At 37.0% G+C, this 19,396-nt stretch overlaps 1 protein-coding gene across 11 annotated transcripts; it reads right to left on the bottom strand.

Annotated features, from left to right (window-relative positions):
- Positions 1-1,060: 1,060 nt before the first annotated feature.
- On the bottom strand, positions 1,061-18,972 carry LOC146490284 (uncharacterized). Of its 11 annotated transcripts, XM_085153366.1 has the most exons (8): positions 17,327-18,972; positions 15,909-15,935; positions 14,636-14,666; positions 13,552-13,578; positions 2,281-12,298; positions 1,963-2,099; positions 1,654-1,876; positions 1,061-1,562 (listed from the first exon to the last, which is right to left on the bottom strand). In XM_085153366.1, exon 5 carries the CDS (start codon positions 11,042-11,044, stop codon positions 3,623-3,625), a length of 7,422 nt encoding a protein of 2,473 aa, XP_085009492.1. In that variant the 5' UTR covers positions 11,045-12,298; positions 13,552-13,578; positions 14,636-14,666; positions 15,909-15,935; positions 17,327-18,972; the 3' UTR covers positions 1,061-1,562; positions 1,654-1,876; positions 1,963-2,099; positions 2,281-3,622. The 11 variants fall into 11 exon arrangements, with proteins under 11 accessions (XP_085009492.1, XP_085009490.1, XP_085009491.1 ...); XM_085153364.1 differs by having other exon boundaries at positions 2,281-13,578; XM_085153365.1 differs by having other exon boundaries at positions 2,281-14,666; positions 17,327-17,358; positions 18,670-18,972.
- Positions 18,973-19,396: the final 424 nt, after the last annotated feature.

Genomic DNA, 19,396 nt, shown 5'->3' with positions numbered 1-19,396 from the left:
AATATTTACTCAGTTGTTTCCAATTATTACAATAATGGCATACAGAAATAAAAATCCCATTTGGGACAAACAGAATAATATTAATAGAAAATGCAAATCAAATGAATCTAACACCTATACAAACAATTGAAGCATCTGTTGGAATAGTGAACATAACCTTGTTTGCCATGTTTATGTTTATGGCCCTAAGATGCGCATACACATGATAGGCTATTAACTGCAAAAATATACACATATATAAACAGCAAGTGAAGGACAAAAATACATCCTCTGATTTGCTGGAGTTTTGTGTAAATACCATTTGGCAAGGATAAACAACATGTTCCAATGCCACATTAAAATTTTCATAAGCTTCATTTTTTCAATTAGTTTACAGTTTCCTGATTTGATGATAAATCTGTACCGAAATGAAGTCCACATTGTGATATATTTGAGGTGTGGAGAGTCACACAGCTGAACAATCGATGTACATATTTAAAGAAACAAGAATCAAATAAAGAACATTGTTGTGGAATAAATTACACTGAAAAATAATCACTGCTTTGCGTTAGAGAGTGACTTATGATGAGGTATTAATTGGGTTAACTTTACCTCTAACAGCTTTTCACATAGTGCTGTGACCAGGGTGAAATCCATCATAAAGTAACTGTAAACAGTAGAACCATTAGCATGAATGTTATGGTTCTACCCTGATCAAAACTCAAGTCAGCTGTGTGACCTGATATAAAATGATAAAGAGGAACACATATAAATGACCTTTATGAACTTTTCAAAATGACTTTATATGCCTGACCCATTATCTATATATATTGGAGCAGATGTGGAAAACCACTGTTAGACCTACTCTATACTAATGTAGTTACTGACACCCCATACTAAGGCAGGATTCATACAAACACACATTATTTATCCTCTTAAACACTTTCTTTTTTCACATTTTGAGATTGTGTAATCTCTATAAAGAATATGTGTAATGGTTCAATAGATATAGTTATTTAAATGTCCATAATAATCACATGATCATTTTTGTACATCCTACAATTCAAGATTTAGAGCTGTGTGTTTGTATGAATTCAGCTTGCTATACTTATAGACTTAGATATATTAATCCACTATTTACCCAAACAAGTTACATTGTTTGGGTAAATAGATTGGGTTTGTCCTACAAAATAATTATTCAACAATAAAAAAAAAAGACAAAAAACATCTGCACATTAATCCAGAGTTCAGTTTCATATGTCTGATATTGTTTGTTAAATCTGGTGACACAAACACAGTCAAAAATTCATTGCCAGCGTGACATGTGGTCCTTTTTGCCTTTGACCAATGATATGCTGGTTACTTGGACCAGTTTAGTATTTGCTGTCACAGAGGAATGTTAACCATAAATCCAAAAGACAAAACTGAAAAAAAATGTTAATTGCAAACATGTTTTTGCTTAGTAAAAGGATTGAAATTACATGGAAACTGTCACCTTAAAGCCTCATTGTAAATATCATCACAAACAGATGTTTTCCACACAGTTAACAAAGCTCCACCACATCCGATCACTGCATATAAATCTAAAAGAAAACAAAAAAAAAATTTTAAAACAATAAAATGAACTCAAGGGAAGACTTTTGATTTAATAACTAAGCTTAAAATAAGTGTTACCTTTGAATATTTGTGGGAAAAATCTGATGCTACCCCAAGAATACAAAGCCACACTGGAAACGATGACAGGCTTGCAGCCCTCTGTCTTCCTGGAGTGAGGTGCCTGATCAGTAGCAGTGAGTTGACAGAAGTCGGTGTCTGTAAGAGTGGCCAAACACTGATACTCTGTCCACATGTGCAGAGTCTAAGAAGCTGGAATGCAGGCACACTGTACGAGCTTGTTCTAAAAAATACAGAAAAAGGAACATTTTATTTGTGTTAAGGGCTAAAAACTACAAATAAGTTATACAATGAACAATGTTGAAATACCTTATAGGTGCTGCAGGCCACATAACCAGAATCCAGAGCAATCTCACACTCACATGATGGTGAGGAAAGACATGAGCTCTGCAATGAGGTTTGAATGTCTCAGTTGGGACACTGAAGAACTCAGAAGACAGCAATACCTGCACAGAGAGACAGAGTAGAAAAAGCATAGATTTGTAATGCATAATGTGAATTAAAACTCAAAAAGTTTCAACAAGTATAATCATTTGAGTGTGGAATTATTTATGCAATAAACAAGATTTAAATTAATTAACTGAATTAAAAACACTGACATTTTTTATCAAAGATAAAGAATCATACCTCTCTCTGCTCTGAGGATCACTGAGCATCTCTGACAGGAAATACAGTTTCCTCAGTACGAGTCATCATTGATGGTCTCAGAGGTGTGTAGTGTGGCAGCATGATGATGGTCTCCAGATCAGGCAGGAGGTCAGGTGATGGGTGTGTCATCTTCTCCATTGAAGACACACTGGTATGGCAGTTCATAAAACAGCAGACTCTGTGTGGCATGTAGTTATCTGTGCAGTCCAGCACTGATGGATCAGGTTTGGCTCAGCAGTTCATGAAGATGGTGTTAAGATTTTGTTGTTTCAGCTGAGGATGGTGAATTTTGACGGTTTTCCCACAAAGGAAACAGGACTGTGTGTGCCCTGTCTGAAAAAAATACATCTACAAAACATAAAGTGCTTTTAACACCACCCACCCTCCCCACCCACCCATCTCAGCCCCCAAGTGTCTATGTAATGCTGGTATGGGGTGTCAGTTACTAAATCTAATTAGTGCATCAGAAAGCGGGGGCTACACCTAAAGCCCCCACTTTCTGATGTCTTTATTTATTAGCAGCTTTTTCCAGCTGCTCAGGGAATTCTGACTTGGCCTTTATCCACCCAAACCCAAACCCACCCAGATAAAGGCCAAGTCAGAAAATGGATGCAGAAACTTTCCATGTACTTCTAAATCAGTTTTTATACATATTCTGTAAGCTGTACTAATGTTTTTTCTCTACATAATGTATCATTATAGACATCTCTGGTAGCCTAAAGATAGTTTAAAACTTTTAAATTTTTTTACCTGTAAAACATGATAAGCAAAACCTCATTCATCCCAAAAACATTTGATTCTACAAAATCTACTATAATCAAGAAAATATAATTGTCTGTATTTATTCATGTGACCCATAATAAATACCTGCATTTATCTGGGATTTATTTATTTACTATTTCATATTTGAAAGCCCTTGGAGGGGAAGATCTTGTTTGTTGAGATACAAACGTCAGAGTAAAAAAAGTATCAAAAAAGGAGATGACAATTAACATCCATGAAAAAATGCATTAGTAGATTTAGTCATTTAAAACATGAGAATAAAAAATAAATTATGTCAGTTTAATACTTTTTGCAGCATATTTCAGATCTGAGGTGCATGATAACAGAAAGCAGATCTCCCAGCTCTGCATGAAGTACAGCCATGATTTGGTGAAATGATTAATAACATTGCAATAAGAAAGGCTCTTCTTACAGACAGAGTAGGGAAGACAATATGAAGAAATGTGATATTTCAATGAAAAATCTTTTTCATGCTCTATAATCAGTAAACTCTGTAACAAACATGATCTGTAATTGTTTCAAAACTCACCACACGACTTCATGATTGGCTCGAGGACAGGACACAAAACACAGGGTTGTGGTAACTGTAATATGTTCTCAGAACACCTGAATGGAGGCTTTTCTGTGGCTGAGAAATAAAAATCAGGTCAAGCAGGGTGTTCTTGTCTGTAGTGGCAGAAGTGATCAGCTGTGAATACCCTCTCGACTGAAACTGCTCCAGAATCTGTTTTCTTCCACTCTGTAACTGGTTCTCATTAAAATCTCCACACACAATTATTGGGTGACAGTCCATTATTTCAAGTGAATCTAAAAGACTTACCAGGTTTTGCATGAACGGTGTCAAACTGTAGTCAGGGGGTCTGTACACAACCGCAATGAGCGCAGGGAATGGAGCCTGAACCTTCAACACTAAAAACTCAAGATCAGTGACATTATGCAGATACTGTTTTACCTGAACCTGAAAATGATTCCTCAAATACACAACAACTCCACCACCACTTCTGCTGGCCATGTGAGGAAAGTTTGTGTAGGACACATGTCTGTTGCGTTTGAACATTGTGTAGCCGTCCAAATGAAGACTATCTGCAACAAAGGAGCCTTGGAGGTGAGACTCTGTGAGACACAAAACATCTGCTAAACACATTTCATGATAACTCTTGATGTCGCTGATGTGAGATGGCAAACCCTCCGTATTGTGATGGATCAGTGTAAGAGTGTCAGGTCTGCTGGCTGTTTCTCTGACCTGAAGAAGAGGCATCATTTCCTCAACGCTGGCTTGTCTCATGGTTTGGAGCGCTGCAGTTACCTCAGGATTGGCGTAAATCTTTTTCTCATCCAAGTCCTGTAAATAGAGTCCACTGAGAGACGTCACCCTGCTGAGAGCAACATAAGCCATACCTGGTTCAAAAATGTTCTTCATTGAAACTACAGCTGTCTGTGTTGTAAGACCCTGAGTTTTGTGAATTGTGCAGGCGAATGCTAGCTTTACAGGAAACTGTCTGCGTACCGCTCCTTTAAACTTCAGACTCTCCTCTGCTCTCTCAATGTAAACCAGATCATCAGATGCTGCAATAGAACTGTGGTTGTGTCTCATAGGCTGCCGGTTGTCCATTCTGAGGCCCAGTTTAATTATGTGTCCATCATTTTCAGATCTCACCACCTTTACCAGTATACCAAAAGCACCATTGACTAAACCGTTTAGTGTGTCCAAGTTTCTGGTCAGCATCACTCGAGCTCCTTCAGCAACGTTCAGAGTGTCGGGTAAATCATTTCGCCCACCTGTAAATGGTTTGTCTCTTCGTGCCATTCTGCCTGTACGTTTATCCTTCTGGAAATCATCTGCAGTGATGATTATGATGTTTGAATGAAGCTTCTTCAGGGTATCTGTGTTATGGGATTCCACATTCTTGTTGGTGGCATAAATGTGTAAGACCTCAGTTGGACATTCTTCTGGTGCAGTCACAGCCTGTGACAACAAATCTCTGTCGCACTGAGAAAGCTCATCTGTCTTTTCTTTCACTCTAATCCTGTTCAACATCTCTGCAAAGGCCACATCATCTTTCTGACGCATGATCTCGGTTAGAGTGATCATCTGAAAATGTTCCTGCCATAGGTCAATCTGTTCTGGATCATAAACACAGAGAGGTTTAGACTGTCGCACTGGTGGCAGCTGGTAAAAATCTCCAACAGCTAAAACTGACATTCCACCAAAAGGTCTCTGAGTGCCTTTGATTTGTTTCAGTCTTGCATCCACATAAGCAAAAAGGGGTTTTGAAACCATCGAAATCTCATCAATAACAATAATTTCAGCATTCATCAGCTCAGATCTGACTTCATCTAGTTGGTTACCAAGTCCTTGAATGGGTGGTTTCAGACTCCTGGGTAGTTTGAGTAGGGAATGTAATGTAGAGCCATTGATAGAAAAAGCTGCTGTCCCGGTAAATGAAGTCAGTAAAACAGTTGGATTTGATACGTCAGCTTCTTCTGCATTAGCAGGCAGTCTGCTCAGGATCTTTGATGCTTCAGAGTGAATACATTTAATCAGATGTGACTTTCCAGTTCCTGCACCACCGTTGATATAGAAGAAAAATGGATTTGGGTTCAAACCACAAACTCGCTGAATACACCAGTCTCTTATAGCATAGAACACGCAGGCCTGCTTCTGGTTCAGATTCTGATACATGACGCGTACCACGGCTGGATCGACTGCAGGTTGTTCTCTGATGGCTCTGATCTCTGTTACAGCATCAGACTGACGACTGTAGTCGGGGACATTCTCCTGTTCGTTCTCATCATCATCATGTCTCTCAGGAAGATTCTCATCACATTGCAGCCTCACAACTTCAGATTCAGGAGCCAGATTGCACCATTCATCGATCACAACATCCCTATTTTGTTCAAACTCTTCCAGTGCACTCTCAATATCCTCAGAGTTCTTCTCATACTTGTCTTTATTTCTTTTCACAACCCTTTTCACAGACTCACTGTGGTCTGAACATGGAAGTCGCACAAAACCTGAGTTGTAAAAGGACTGATAGGTTTGGAACCCTTGTGGTTTCAGTTCCTGCTCTGATCTGTGTGGAAGGTAAAGTCTCAACAGTCGACCATAATATTGCTCAGGATCTTTTTCCTGTGAACAATGGTAATACCTGATTATAGCTGGTTTATCATTCTTTCGCCTTTGTACAAATCCAAGCTGGTTTAGAAGAGGAAGCACATCTTTTCCTTCATTTGGACCACTCACCAACCTGCACAGCGCAGCAAAATCAGCCAGCGACATTTCCTCATATTCTGGTGTCTCAGGTCTGCATTTGTATTTATCACTCAAACTTGTCATCCAAATATTACAACTGTCATGTGTTGTGGTTTCCAGATAGCTCATGGGGCGACTCATTTTTACTGGGTTATCATCTGTTGGTACAAATACAACACTGCGGGAACATTTTTTCATTTTTAGGCCACAGACTCGAGTCACACACTCCTGTGCGCTGATTTCTCTCTTTTTTGAGTAAGCCTGCATCACAGCTCTCATTTCATCACATTCATTGACCGTGTTCTTTGCAGAGTTATCAAGAACTGTCTTCAGGTATTCAGAGAGGCCAGATTCTTTCTTCGTTATATATTTACAGAGGTATTCTATACATGAATAGGCATTCAAAATTAATGAGACATCTATATTTGCGTTCCAGGCTTCAAGCAGGTGTGGGTTGTAATTGTTGATCCAACAGTCCTTTGGGTCACGTTTCAGAATCAGCGCTGTTTTCTTGTTTATGTCTTGGAGGCATTGTTCATACTCATTCATTGTCAAGTTGCATCGTGACAGAATCTGCTCTATGGTGAGCGAAGCAGCTTCAGGTTCTTTCAGCAGGTTCATCAAAGGTCTGAGTTTGGCTTTTGCAGCTTCAGTGTCTGAATCCTCATCCTGTCTCACAATCATTGTTCTTGTGGCTGGTGGTTTTGGAAACCCAAATCTACAACCAGAGTTCACACTCTTAAAGCATGTTTTTGTGTGGTTTTTGCTGTGCTTTTGTAGTTCAGTGACTTTTTTGTGCAGTTCAGGTTGTTTTTCTGGATCAGGGAGTTGAGCTGAGATGTATCTGTCCACAAAGTCACAGACAGTTTGGTCATCATCCACATCTACTTCTACCTTTTCTCGAATCCACAGCAACATGTGTATATGCGGACTACCTCTGTGCTGGAACTCTACTCTGTAAAAGTAATCAATGATTTCACCAAGGGGCTGTGCAGGAGAAAAAAGCAAATCTCTGAACAAAGCCTCAACACGTTTATCAAACATTCGCATGGTGGTTACTGGATTTGATCTTAGGATTTCACACTTTTCTGACCAGTCCAGGGTTTCAAAATCAACCTCTTCACCTTGCTGTCTCTTTATTGCTTGAATCACTTCAGGCCATCTCATCTCAGCAGCAGAGAAAGTGACAAAGAACTGAGGTGTTCCTATTTGACGAACCATACTGAATAAATCTTTGGTAGTTTTCTGCCAGTAAGCTGGAGTTCCTCTGAGTGGCTGCATAAATCTGATTGCATCTTTATTTCTTACCAGCTTCTCTACTTCTGTCTTACTTTGTAACATTCCTGATGTGATTTTGCGTCCATCTTTGGTCATAGTTTTACCTTTCCTTAGCTGTATTGTCATGCTGGAATTAGCCAAGTGTATTTCAGTGACAAACTGTGAGAAAAACAGGTAATTTGTGTCTTTAGCAAATCTTGCGTCAATGTTGAAAAGCCTTGTCTTGAAGTAAGCACTTGGTGTGAGTTTAAGAAGTCTCTTTTTGTCCAGTGTATTCTGACCAGTAGGAAACTGCACAGGAAATGCCATCGCTTCCAAATGAGGAGTTCTGAAGAAGCTAACAGGATTGTTTCTTTCTGCAGGAGCCACACAATATGTGTTATCAGTGAAACAGAGAATCTCTTCTGAAATGTCAACAGGCTGCAGACAACTTTCTAGAGCAAAACCTCCATTGTTCAAATCACTTTCTGGTTCATCTGGATTTTGTTCCTCTGGTTGTTCATCACAGGATGCCATATTAATAGCTTGTTCACTTTCAGACTCACTTTCACACAAAAGGGCATCTTTTTCATAGTTGTCAATTTCCATTAGATCTGCTTCATCATAATCATCACTTCCCATGCTGGCTTCATCACTGCTGTCATCATCAGGTAACGTTGGATCACAAAGCAATGCATCATCTCTGATAACAACATCTGTGTACTGTGGGTGAATCTGTTTGAGTTTACGCAGAGCTTCAATGAGTTTAGACCAGGTGACAGTCTGGAACAGCTGATGGCCTTTGTAGCACAGTCGTCTTTTCAGCTTGATCCTCATTATCTGTGATTGGCTTCTGAGTCTGGGTAAACAGTCAACTGTTTGTTGGACTTCAGATGGTACACACACCACATTACCACGTATGAGTCTTTGTCTGCCCTTTGGAAGTGGAATAATCTTAGCAAATGGGATGCATTTGGCAATCAGATGTCTCTCCAGAATGTTGAGATCACACAGTTCAGCTGGAATATCCTGCAGTTCTAAACCATTGACAGCGGCAAGCCTTGGCATGCGTCCTCTTTTGAGGTAGCTGTGACACGTGTGACAGATATACTCCTTTTTTCTCTCAACAGGAAAGCTGCAGTGATCATTACATGCTTCATCACACACATGAACAAATTTACCAGTTAGACACTGTTGAGCTACAGTTTGGTGTTTTGAGTAATTTTCTCTTTTGCAGATTTTCACCTGATTAGGAAAAGAAGCTTTTAGACAAACAGTACAAACATAAGATGGTGCTGACTTAATGTTGGATCTGAAACGAGATATGGCCTCATTCATTATACTGTTATCTGGATGATACTGTAAACTTTCAGCTTGTTGATGCATCTGGCGATATTTTCTTTTTATGTTCATTGCACATCTGATATTATGCATCTGTCTAAAAGAAAAACTGTTCCAATATTTTACTCTCATTCGTTCTCTCATATTGTCCTTGTGTTGTTGCTGAAATTGTCTCTCTTCTCCATAACGCTTAGTGATGTAACAATGTTTTTTCTGTCTAAATTCTACACTTTCTTTGTATACATTATATACATATGACCTCATGTAAGCTTTATGTTTCTCTCTGAATCCAGCACAAGTTCTGTAATTTCTTCTTATACGTTCCTTCTGCTGTTCTTTGAACATAGGAGATTGTCTATAAGATTCTTTATATGTTTTTCTCATACGTTCCTTCTGCTTTTCTCGAAAAATGGGAGATTCTCTATATGTTCTTGTTATACGTTCCTTCTGCTTTTCTCGGAAAATGGGAGATTCTCTATATGTTCTTGTTATACGTTCTTTCTGCTTTTCTCGGAAAATGGGAGATTCTCTATATGTTCTTGTTATACGTTCCTTCTGCTTTTCTCTGAATGAAGAATCTTCTTTATACATCCTTATGACACGTTCTCTTTTTCTCTCTCTAATTTTAGCACTATCTCTATAGATTTTTCTAAAATGTTCTCTCTGTTTCTCTCTGTATGTAGCATTGAGTTTATACAGATTATTTTTGTACACACTCTTTTTCTTACTGTGATCAGAATCATGAGACTTTCTACTAGAATCTTTTTTCTTTGCCTTAAAGCTTTCATCAAAAGTGTACATCTGTCTTTCTTTCTTTTTCTCATTTTCCTTTCTCTGCGGTAGTTTTTCTTGGACCAATAGTCGTCTCCTAATCTTTCTCCTTTGCTGTTTAGTATGCTTCAACAGTTTATGTGAGAGTTCCTCTGTTGTCTTAGTTAAACAGGAAGCAGTGTTTAAATCATTCTGAGGAACAGAATCTTTTGTTACCTGAGTGTCTCTTACAGAAGATGCAGAGGTTTCTATTTCCAAATAATCAGAAGGACGATTGTTCAGCTCAGCAGCTGCCTCATTTGAATAATCCACTCTTTCAAATTCAGGTTCATTTAAAGCTGGTGCTGGAACAGTTGAAGCTGTTTGTCTGTTTTCATCAGCATTTCTTTGGTCAGCAACGTTTTCACTGTGGAACTCAACAGGCTGTAGCTCATAAGTGCAGGTTGGTGCGATGCTAAACATTCGGTACAAATGTTTGATCCTGTCAATCATGTTATTAAGACGTGTGAATTTTAACATAACTGCAGTTCCACCACTTACACTTAGTGACAATGGCATTCCTGTAGACTTACGTGGGTGAGGGTCAAAGTATGCGTATTCACCTGAAGTCAGCCTGCAAACTGCGATGACTGTTCCTCCCATGACTAGCAAAGCGTAGCGAAACTCTGAAGCCAAACACTGTAGTCCCTGTTCAAGGCTCGGAAGATGATCTGTACCATCAAATGTGCCATAACGAGCAAACTGAGACATGTCCACTTGATACTCTTGTCTGCGGCTGGTGACCACTGTGGGAAGCTCATCACAGGCTAGAAACACGCTGTTCACAAACCTCTTTCTGGCGTCTGAATACACGACATGGCCTTTGTCCAACACACGGTTTAGATCTGCTCTGGTAATGAATTCATCCTCGTGTAAGAATGACAGGAAAACCAAACTGTTCGCCATGCATTGCTGATTCCGGTACTTTCCATACCTAGGAGAAGCCTGGCTTCGGGATGCACAGATGTTACTCACTCGTGGACGACTTTCACTGTTTGTAACCTGTACATGAGATGGTCCTGGAGCTTCTCCATCATGCTGCGTTTGCACAGTTACCTGGGGTTCAGTCTGGATTATCTGCTGTACTTTAGCATTTGGCACAGATGATGAGCAAACACCTCTCTTTACCACATCTGCATAAGACGCTGCGGCTGTCTGAACGCTGCTCTGCACTTCTGGACTGGGAATACTTGTAACAGACACCTTTACCTGCTCACCGGTCTGAGAAACATTTACCTGTTCCTTCTCCTTTTGCCATCTAAGCTTCTGGGACTGTGACCTTTGACCTTTCCTTGGCATTTTGTGCAAGTACAAACTGGCCCTTATATGTATTTATACACAAATGTAAACAAAACTCAACCAGTAAACACTGAAAAACGAATGACTCCTCAAGTTTCTATCAAATGGAGAAATGTAAAACTATACAAATGGTAAAGTGTTCTTATAACTATGTAATTAATGTAAAAGGCTAACTTAAATACAAACTCAATATAAAGGTTATTGAAAGTTCTTTAAAAACAGTTTTATTGTAGCTTTTTCAAAAACTGTATATTATTACTTCTATTTTTTTTAACCAGACTGGTTAATAAATAGGTCTATACTTCTGTAAAGTAATATGCAGAATAAATCTCAACAATCAACAGGCTATAATAAAACTCTTAGCTTTGAAGTAGACTTTGTGTAAATCTTTCAGATATCTAAAATTTAAAGCAAATATAAGGAGCTGTGATGGTGCGGTGATCAGATGACAGGCGATGAGGATTCTTCAGCTGGATGTTCTGCAGCAGTCAGGAAACAGGAAGTCTGGGTTCTCAGGGCAGCCTCTAGATGACAATTGTAACTGAATACTTACACTGAGTGACAAAAAAAGGGTTTGTCCTTAAATAATAATAGTTTAAACTTGTAGTCAAATGTTATAGTCAATGAAACAGACTTGAAAAATGTATTTGAATCTAATTTAATATTTATGTAAATACAGCAGTCTGTATGTATAAATTACAAAATAACCAGATTGTCTTATTACAAATAAACCTTTAAGAAGAGGTGTATATTTTATATAATTTATCAAAGTAATTGTACCTCTAAGCCAAACAGCCAATCAATGTTTATTCCAAAGTGTAATGCAAAATTAAAATGACAAATGTAGGGCTGTGTAAGTAGTTTCTACTGTGAGTTCTACTGTACTGTAATTCTACTACTGTAATTTTAACTTTCTACTTGTGATTTCCAGCAAAATGACTGGATGTGAGAGAGTTTAACGACAGGAAAGATGGAGCAGTGAGAGCGGAGATCTCTCAGAATTCTGAATACAGATTGACGAAGTTCTGATAACTTCAATTCCAAAAACTTAGATTCTGGTAAAACTTGATTTCAAGTCACAGGATTGCGTTTCAACTCAGGTTCAAGCTTGTCAAATTAGATAGAGTTCATGGTGGAGAATGATAGAAGATAGAATGGCTTGTCAAAAAAGATGGAGCAGGGAGAGGGAGAGTGATAGGACAGACTGAATTGCTTGTTAATGATAGAGGGAGAGGGTTTTCGCCAGCAGGTCACCTGTAAGACAGAAAGAAAGTGGAATTAGACACACTTCCAATAAACCTGGCTTTACCGTATTTTTCAGACTATAAGGCACATTTAAAAGCCTTTAATTTTCTCAAAAATAGACAGTGCACCTTATGTATGGTTGTGCTTACTGATTTCAAACAAATTCTATGTGGTACACGGCACTCAAAAATCTGTCAAATGTTTTAGTATGACTATGGTAAGCTACAAAGCCGCACCACTTGATGTATTGTCGGAGCATGGCTACCATAGTCAACACCCTCGTAGAGTAATTCGTACTGTGCTTCAACATAATATGGTGTGTGTGTATAAGGGCCTAGCACCTGTTGAGAGCCATGCTTATGAAGCAGATTTCAAACTGATCAATCCACATTCATCAATCCACAAATCCTGAAAAGTGAGTGTATTGTTCTGTATTTTATGTCTTACGACTGAACAATTTTGAGAGTTATTGTAAATGAGTTGAATAAAGTTTGACTTATCTGTTTTGTTTGGCTTAATGTGCCTTAGAATTTAGTGCGCCTTACAGTCCGAAAAATACAGAACATATATATCATTACACACTGAAGAGTTGTACAGTACATTATTAGATTCAACTGAATGAAAATGTTTAACATATGGTGGTGGAACATTTCTAAGGACATTTTTGCATTCTATTAACACAATAAAAACAAACAGAGTCTGTAAACCAAGATGTGGTGCTACAGTAACTTACTATAAACATTATATGGTCAAGCTAAACCCACACAATGAAGTTAGAGCAGACAGTTTCAGACCACCTGCTTTAAACACTTCACATGCACTCAACTCACATGTTCCTAAATGTCCAAAGGTCTCAAATTCCCGTTTCTGTGTGTACTTACCTGGTACAACAGTATATCATAATGTCTGGGGAGCCGTTAACATAAAAGTAACAAATAATTTACTCAGTATGACTTTTGGCAAAATGAAAAATTTGGAGACAGATGACTCCTATACAGCAGTTTCTACATTTTTCAGTCAAATATGGGGCATGTTTAATACACACTCCGCTAAATCTACAATAAACTTAGCATGGCCGATATTAGGGCCTAATTAAAAATGTAGTATGATGATAAGAGAGATCTGTAAGTCTGGAAATATTTACATAGACTTTTCTAGGATTTGATGATTGCCAAGAGCTGTGCTGACTCACTGCACTAAACTGAATCTCCTATAATGAGAAACATTTCCCAGCACTGCACCTCAGACAAACCTTTACTTACCAGACTTGAGACGATCAGATCAGCAGTCTAGAGAAAGGAAACAATTCATCAGATCACTGTTTGATGATTCAGACTGTTGAGCCTCTTCACACACAATCCAATTTACTGTGACATAAATTAACTAGTAAAATTCTCAATTTATTTAAGGCTTTATGAGCTGAATTTAATTGTAGAGTCTCAGATGGCATGTTTAATAACATGTTAACATGTTAATAAAAACATTCATACTACAGAATTGAAAAGAGTAGGCACCAATATTTGTTGGCACAAATGCAGGATATACCAAATATTTTTATACACAGAAGCTTTGTGGCTCCAACATTTTCTATCACAAGTCAGTTCTAATAACATGTGAAGAACGACAACTTTTAATCTCATTTCAGATTAAAAATGTTGAATACAAATTAATTATTTAAATCAGAAGCAACAGAAAACCTCAACAACAACAACAGTGGCACACCATTTGTCTAATGAAAATTTCTTAAAATATTACGCTAAAAAGTCATTCCATTGTATTTGTTGCTAGCAATATTTATGTTTTGCAGTATATCCCTTTTTGGCAACATTTATATTTAATTTTAAAACATTGGCTTTAATATACCTACTCACAACTGTACTTCTCTTACATTTTATTATTGCTTAAGCGTTTAAGCTATCACTTACAGTCACTCAGGCAAAATACTTCTAGTGTTTCGACTTCATGCTAATTCATAAGTGGAATGAAAGAGACAATAAAAATCGATAGCTGTGGTGCTCTTAAGTGTTTAAGGTACCACCTATACTTACCTAAAGCACTTTTATAGTTTTGTTTGATACTTAAATCCACAAACATAAGGAGAAATCAAACAACTGCATAAAGATATCTCTGACATTTAACTATGTTTGGACTTGATAAGCCATCAAAAATTAAAATCAGAGAAAAATGGGCTATTAAACTTCATTGACATTTTCAGGGGCAGTCAGTGGTCTTGTGTGGGGGCTTTGCTGCTACAGATTCTAAATCCTGACTATTTGTTTTTGCCCATGAGTGAATGGCAAGATGACACAAGTAAATTACTAAACATTACCATTACTGTCTACTTACCAGCAAAGGCAAAACCAAAGATCTGTTCACTCTGTGTAACAAAAGACAAAGAACAAAAATACAGGATCAGACAACTCCAATCAGCATTAGAGTCAATACTGCATCACTCTCTGTAGTCAAAAAGATCCCAGAAACTTCTTTGTTTACCACAGCTGGAATACAAACAACAACTCTCCTCTGTTTTTCTTTAAAGATTATCATCTTCATAAAGGTAATATGTAGTTTTATTCATTTGCAATAAGCCACACAAGTTTCTGATTCATGTAATGCTCCAAAATTTAGGTTCGATTACTTAAGAGAGTAGACCAATGATTTGCAACACCTAGCACTGCACACTTTATCAAATGGTGATGTCACAATTTAGAAGTAGGCAACAATCACAAATGATAGCTTGTATGGAATGTTTGTAGGTTTTAACATTTGAGGTGGCCTGCATTCAAATTCTATTAACACAATAAAAACAAACAGAGTCCATAAACTTACACCAAGATGTGCTGCTACAATAACCTACTGTAAATATCATATGGTCCAACAAAACCAACACACTGAGGTTAGAGCAGAGAGTTTCAGGCCACCTACTTAAAATTTATGCCACATCACAGGTTCCCAAAGTTCTCAAATCACTGTTTCTGTGTGTATTTACCTGGGACAACAGTACATCATAAAAGTAAACAATACTTTATTCAGTATGACTTTTGGCAAAATGAGAAATTTGGAGATGGATGGTTCCTACAAAGCAGTTTCTACATATTTCAGTCACATTTGGGGTATGTTTAATACACAGCCATAAGCACTCCACTAAATCTAGGACGTACTTATAATGTCCGATTTAAAGGCCTAATTAAAAATGTAGTATGATGATAATTTCTTTGTAGATCATTTAATCATAAAATACAGATATGAGTGCTGTATCTGTGCTTTTGATTTTTTCCAGTCATCAACAAAATCTTTAATTAAAAGACTAATTCAAAGAGCAGTTTTCAGACAGTGACTTAATTTAATGAAGGGAAAGAAGCTTTGAAATCCACAAGGCCCTACTTGAAGACTTAATTGTACCTAAACTGCTGTTCATGAGCTGCTCTAATGTGAAATAATATGTGCTGCTACAATAACCTACCGACCTCTGTAGGTCTGGAAATGTTTACACAGATTTTTCTAGGATTTGATGACTTTTGATGATCACCAATATCTGTGCTCACTCACTGCACTAAACTGAATCTCCTAAAATGAGAAACATTTCCCAGCACTGCACCTCAGAAAAACCTTTACTTACCAGACTTGAGACAATCAGATCAGCAGTCTAGAGAAAAGAAACAATTCATCAGATCACTGTTTGATGATTCAGACTGTTGACCCTCTTCACACAATCCAATTTACTGTGACACAAATTAACTAGTAAAATCCTCAATTACTTTAAGCTTTTTTAAGTTTACTGTAGTCTAAAGAGGAGATAATTGGACTGCAGGGTCTCACATGGCTATAGTAGTGTAATAGTGTAATAAAAGCATTATTACTACAGAAATGCAAAGAACAGGCACCAACATTTGTTGGCACAAGTGCAGGACACACCAAATATTTCCTACACAGAAGCCTTGTGGCTCCAACATTTTCTACAACAGGTCAGAGCTAATAAAGTGTGAAAAACCAAAACTTTTAATGTCCTTTCAGGTTAAAAACATTAAATACAAAGTAATTATTTTAATCAGAAGCAACAGAAAACCTCATCATGTTTTGGTTAGTCTGATATGAATATGCAAATCCTAAAATACATGTAAATACTGACATGTTACAATAACAGAGGTGCAGAATGTTTTGTGAAATGAAATGTCTTAAAATATTAAACTTAAAATTCCTTTCATTGTACCAGTTGCTAGGAATATTTATGTATGTTGCAATAGAATTTGAATGGCCTGAATTCAAATTCTATTAACACAATAAAAACAAACAGTCTATAAACTTACACCAAGATGTGCTGCTACAATCACTTACTGTAAATATTATTTGGTCCAACAAAACCAACACACTGAGGTTAGAGCAGACAGTTTCAGGCCACCTACTTAAAATTGTCCCTTTTTGGCAACATTTCTATTTAATTTTAAAACACATTATATTCACTAAATAAGTAATAAACTAATTCGACACAATGGCTGTAATGTACCTAACAATGTCCACTCACACCTCTGGTTCTCTTCGTTTTTATTATTGCTTAACTGTTAAAGCTATTACTTATACCGAGTCAGGCAAAATACTTCTACAGTGTTCTGACTTTAATGTAATACATCAGCAGAATTTGAGAGACAATATAGATCAATACCTGTGCAGCTCTTAAGTGTTTGAGCAACCACTTATACTGACTCCCCTAAAACACTTTAATTGTTTTGTCTGCTACTTAAATCCACAAACATAAGGAGAAAATGAACAACTGACATTTAGCTATGTTTGGATTTGATAAGCCATAAGAAATTGATATCATACATAAATGGGCTATTAAACTTCAGGGACATTTTCAGGGACAGTCAGAGTTTCTGTGTGGGGGCTTTGCTGCTACACGTAATAAATCCTGACTTTGTGTTTTTGCCCATCAGTAAATGGAAACATATCACAAAAAGTCATACTACTGTATGTAAGTTGCCAAATGTGCTACGCAATGCCAGGTTCATACTGCTTCAGTTACAATCACTGTTTACTTACCAGCAAAGGCAAAACCAAAGATCTCTTTCACTCTGTAACAAAAGACAAAGCACAAAAACACAGAATGAGACAACTCAAATCAGCATCACAGTCAATACTGCATCACTCTGTGTAGTCCAAAAGATTCAGTACACTTCTTTGTTTACCACAGCAACAAACAACTCACCTCTTTTTTCTACACCTTATTAAAGATTACTGTCTTCATTAAGGTAAAATGTGGTTTCATCCGTTTGCAATAAACCACACAAGTTTCTCAGTTATGTGATAGCTCTATTAGTTTGGTGCTATTAGATAACACAATAGATTTAATAAGCAATGATTTGCTACACCTAGCACTGCACACTTTATCAAATTCTGACATCACAATTTCAAAGCATGAGCAATCATAAATGAAAGCTTGGATGATATATTTGTAGGCTTCAACATTTGAGTTGGTCTGCATTCAAATTCTGCTTCCTAAAGATATTATCTGCACACAGTATCATTTAGTATCATTTAATATGCTGTTGTTTTAAATATCTACATATCATATTTATAATATTAATGGTGCACTGCTGCATTTTATTTATTTGAAGGTGGCCTATATTTCATTAATTTTTCACAAAGTGAGAAGTTAAACAGAGCTGCAGGTGTTGGATATATTAAAAAAAAAAAACTGCACAAACAAGTGTTTGTTAAACAGTTCTTAAAATTTAACTAAAAAACTAAAATTGATTAATTAAAAACAACTTCTTCTTGTTAAGAAATGTTATTTTGTTATATTATGTGTTTTATCCTCACTCTCTCTCTCCCTTCTGTTAATTAACCCACAACACAAACACACGCGCACAGGCACGTGACTCTTTTTCTCCCGGCTTTCAGTCAGAGGCGGTAAAATGGCTCCTTTGAAGTTGCCGGCCCTGCTGCTTCAGCAGCTAATCAGTGGTTCTAAAATGGCGGCTTATTACATTACAACCTAAAGAATGAGGCCGTTTTAACTGACTGACTTGTGAAGAGGAGAAGTAACTTGAGCTTCCCTAAGAGACTCAGAAACACTAACACACCGAATGAAACAAATACAACACATTAACTGTATTAAACAATCAAATGAACCATATTAATTTCACACTGGGCCTCTAGGAGCTAGGCTAGGCGTTAGCACTTGGCTGTTAGGGCTAGCTTACCAAACACTTCTTTTAAATACTAAAATTACAACGTTTCACTAACAAAGCAGCCATTGTGTTACTTCAACATGACTTATACTTCGACTGGCTTTATAAGTCACTAACAACAACTCAGTAAATCACTCAAACAGCTTATAGACATTTCATTTCAGAGAAGAGAGACAGAGTAGCAGCGCTTACCGGCAGGGATCGACCAGAGAGTGGGCGGAGATTCAGGAGTCAGCAGGAGACATAAAAAAGAGGCATTCACGGGTAGTGGGAAACTCCGTCATTACACAAAATTGGCATTGAAAATGTGAAAAAATATATGTAAATTTAAATATTGATATACTAGATTTTTTTTTAGAAATCTAGTATATTAGATTTCACACACACACACAATCGCATAGATGCTGCTTGTGTCAGATATATTATGATTTGGTAGACATACTATAATTGATCAGAAATACTACATTTAGTAGAAATACTATGTTTTAGCACAAATCCTATAAAAAGCAGAAATACTATAATTTAGCAGAAATACTATATTAAGCACAAATCCTATATTAAGCACAAATCCTATAAAAAGTAGAAACACTATAATTTAGCAGAAATACTATATTAAGCACAAATACTATAAAAAGCAGAAATACTGTACTATGATTCGGTAGAAAAACTATAATTAATCAGAAATACTATATTTTTCAGAACTACTATATTAAGCACAAATCCTATAAAAAGCAGAAAGCTCAAATATTATAAAAAGCAGAAATACTATAAAAAGCAGAAATGCTAGAATTGAGCACAAATCATATAAAAAGCAGAAATACTATAAAAAGCAGAAATACTATATTAAGCACAAATCCTATAAAAAGCAGAAATACTATAATTTAGCAGAAATACTATAATTTAGCAGAAATACTATAAA

This window comes from Neolamprologus multifasciatus, unplaced genomic scaffold (assembly GCF_963576455.1).
Source record: "Neolamprologus multifasciatus unplaced genomic scaffold, fNeoMul1.2 scaffold_43, whole genome shotgun sequence".
Lineage (NCBI taxonomy): Eukaryota > Metazoa > Chordata > Actinopteri > Cichliformes > Cichlidae > Neolamprologus > Neolamprologus multifasciatus.
This window is presented reverse-complemented; position numbering and strand designations above follow the sequence as displayed.

What these genes read in the sequence shown, in the direction of transcription:
- LOC146490284 (XM_085153368.1), bottom strand. Translation starts at nt 11,044, where the DNA reads ATGCCAAGGAAAGGTCAAAGGTCACAGTCCCAGAAGCTTAGATGGCAA.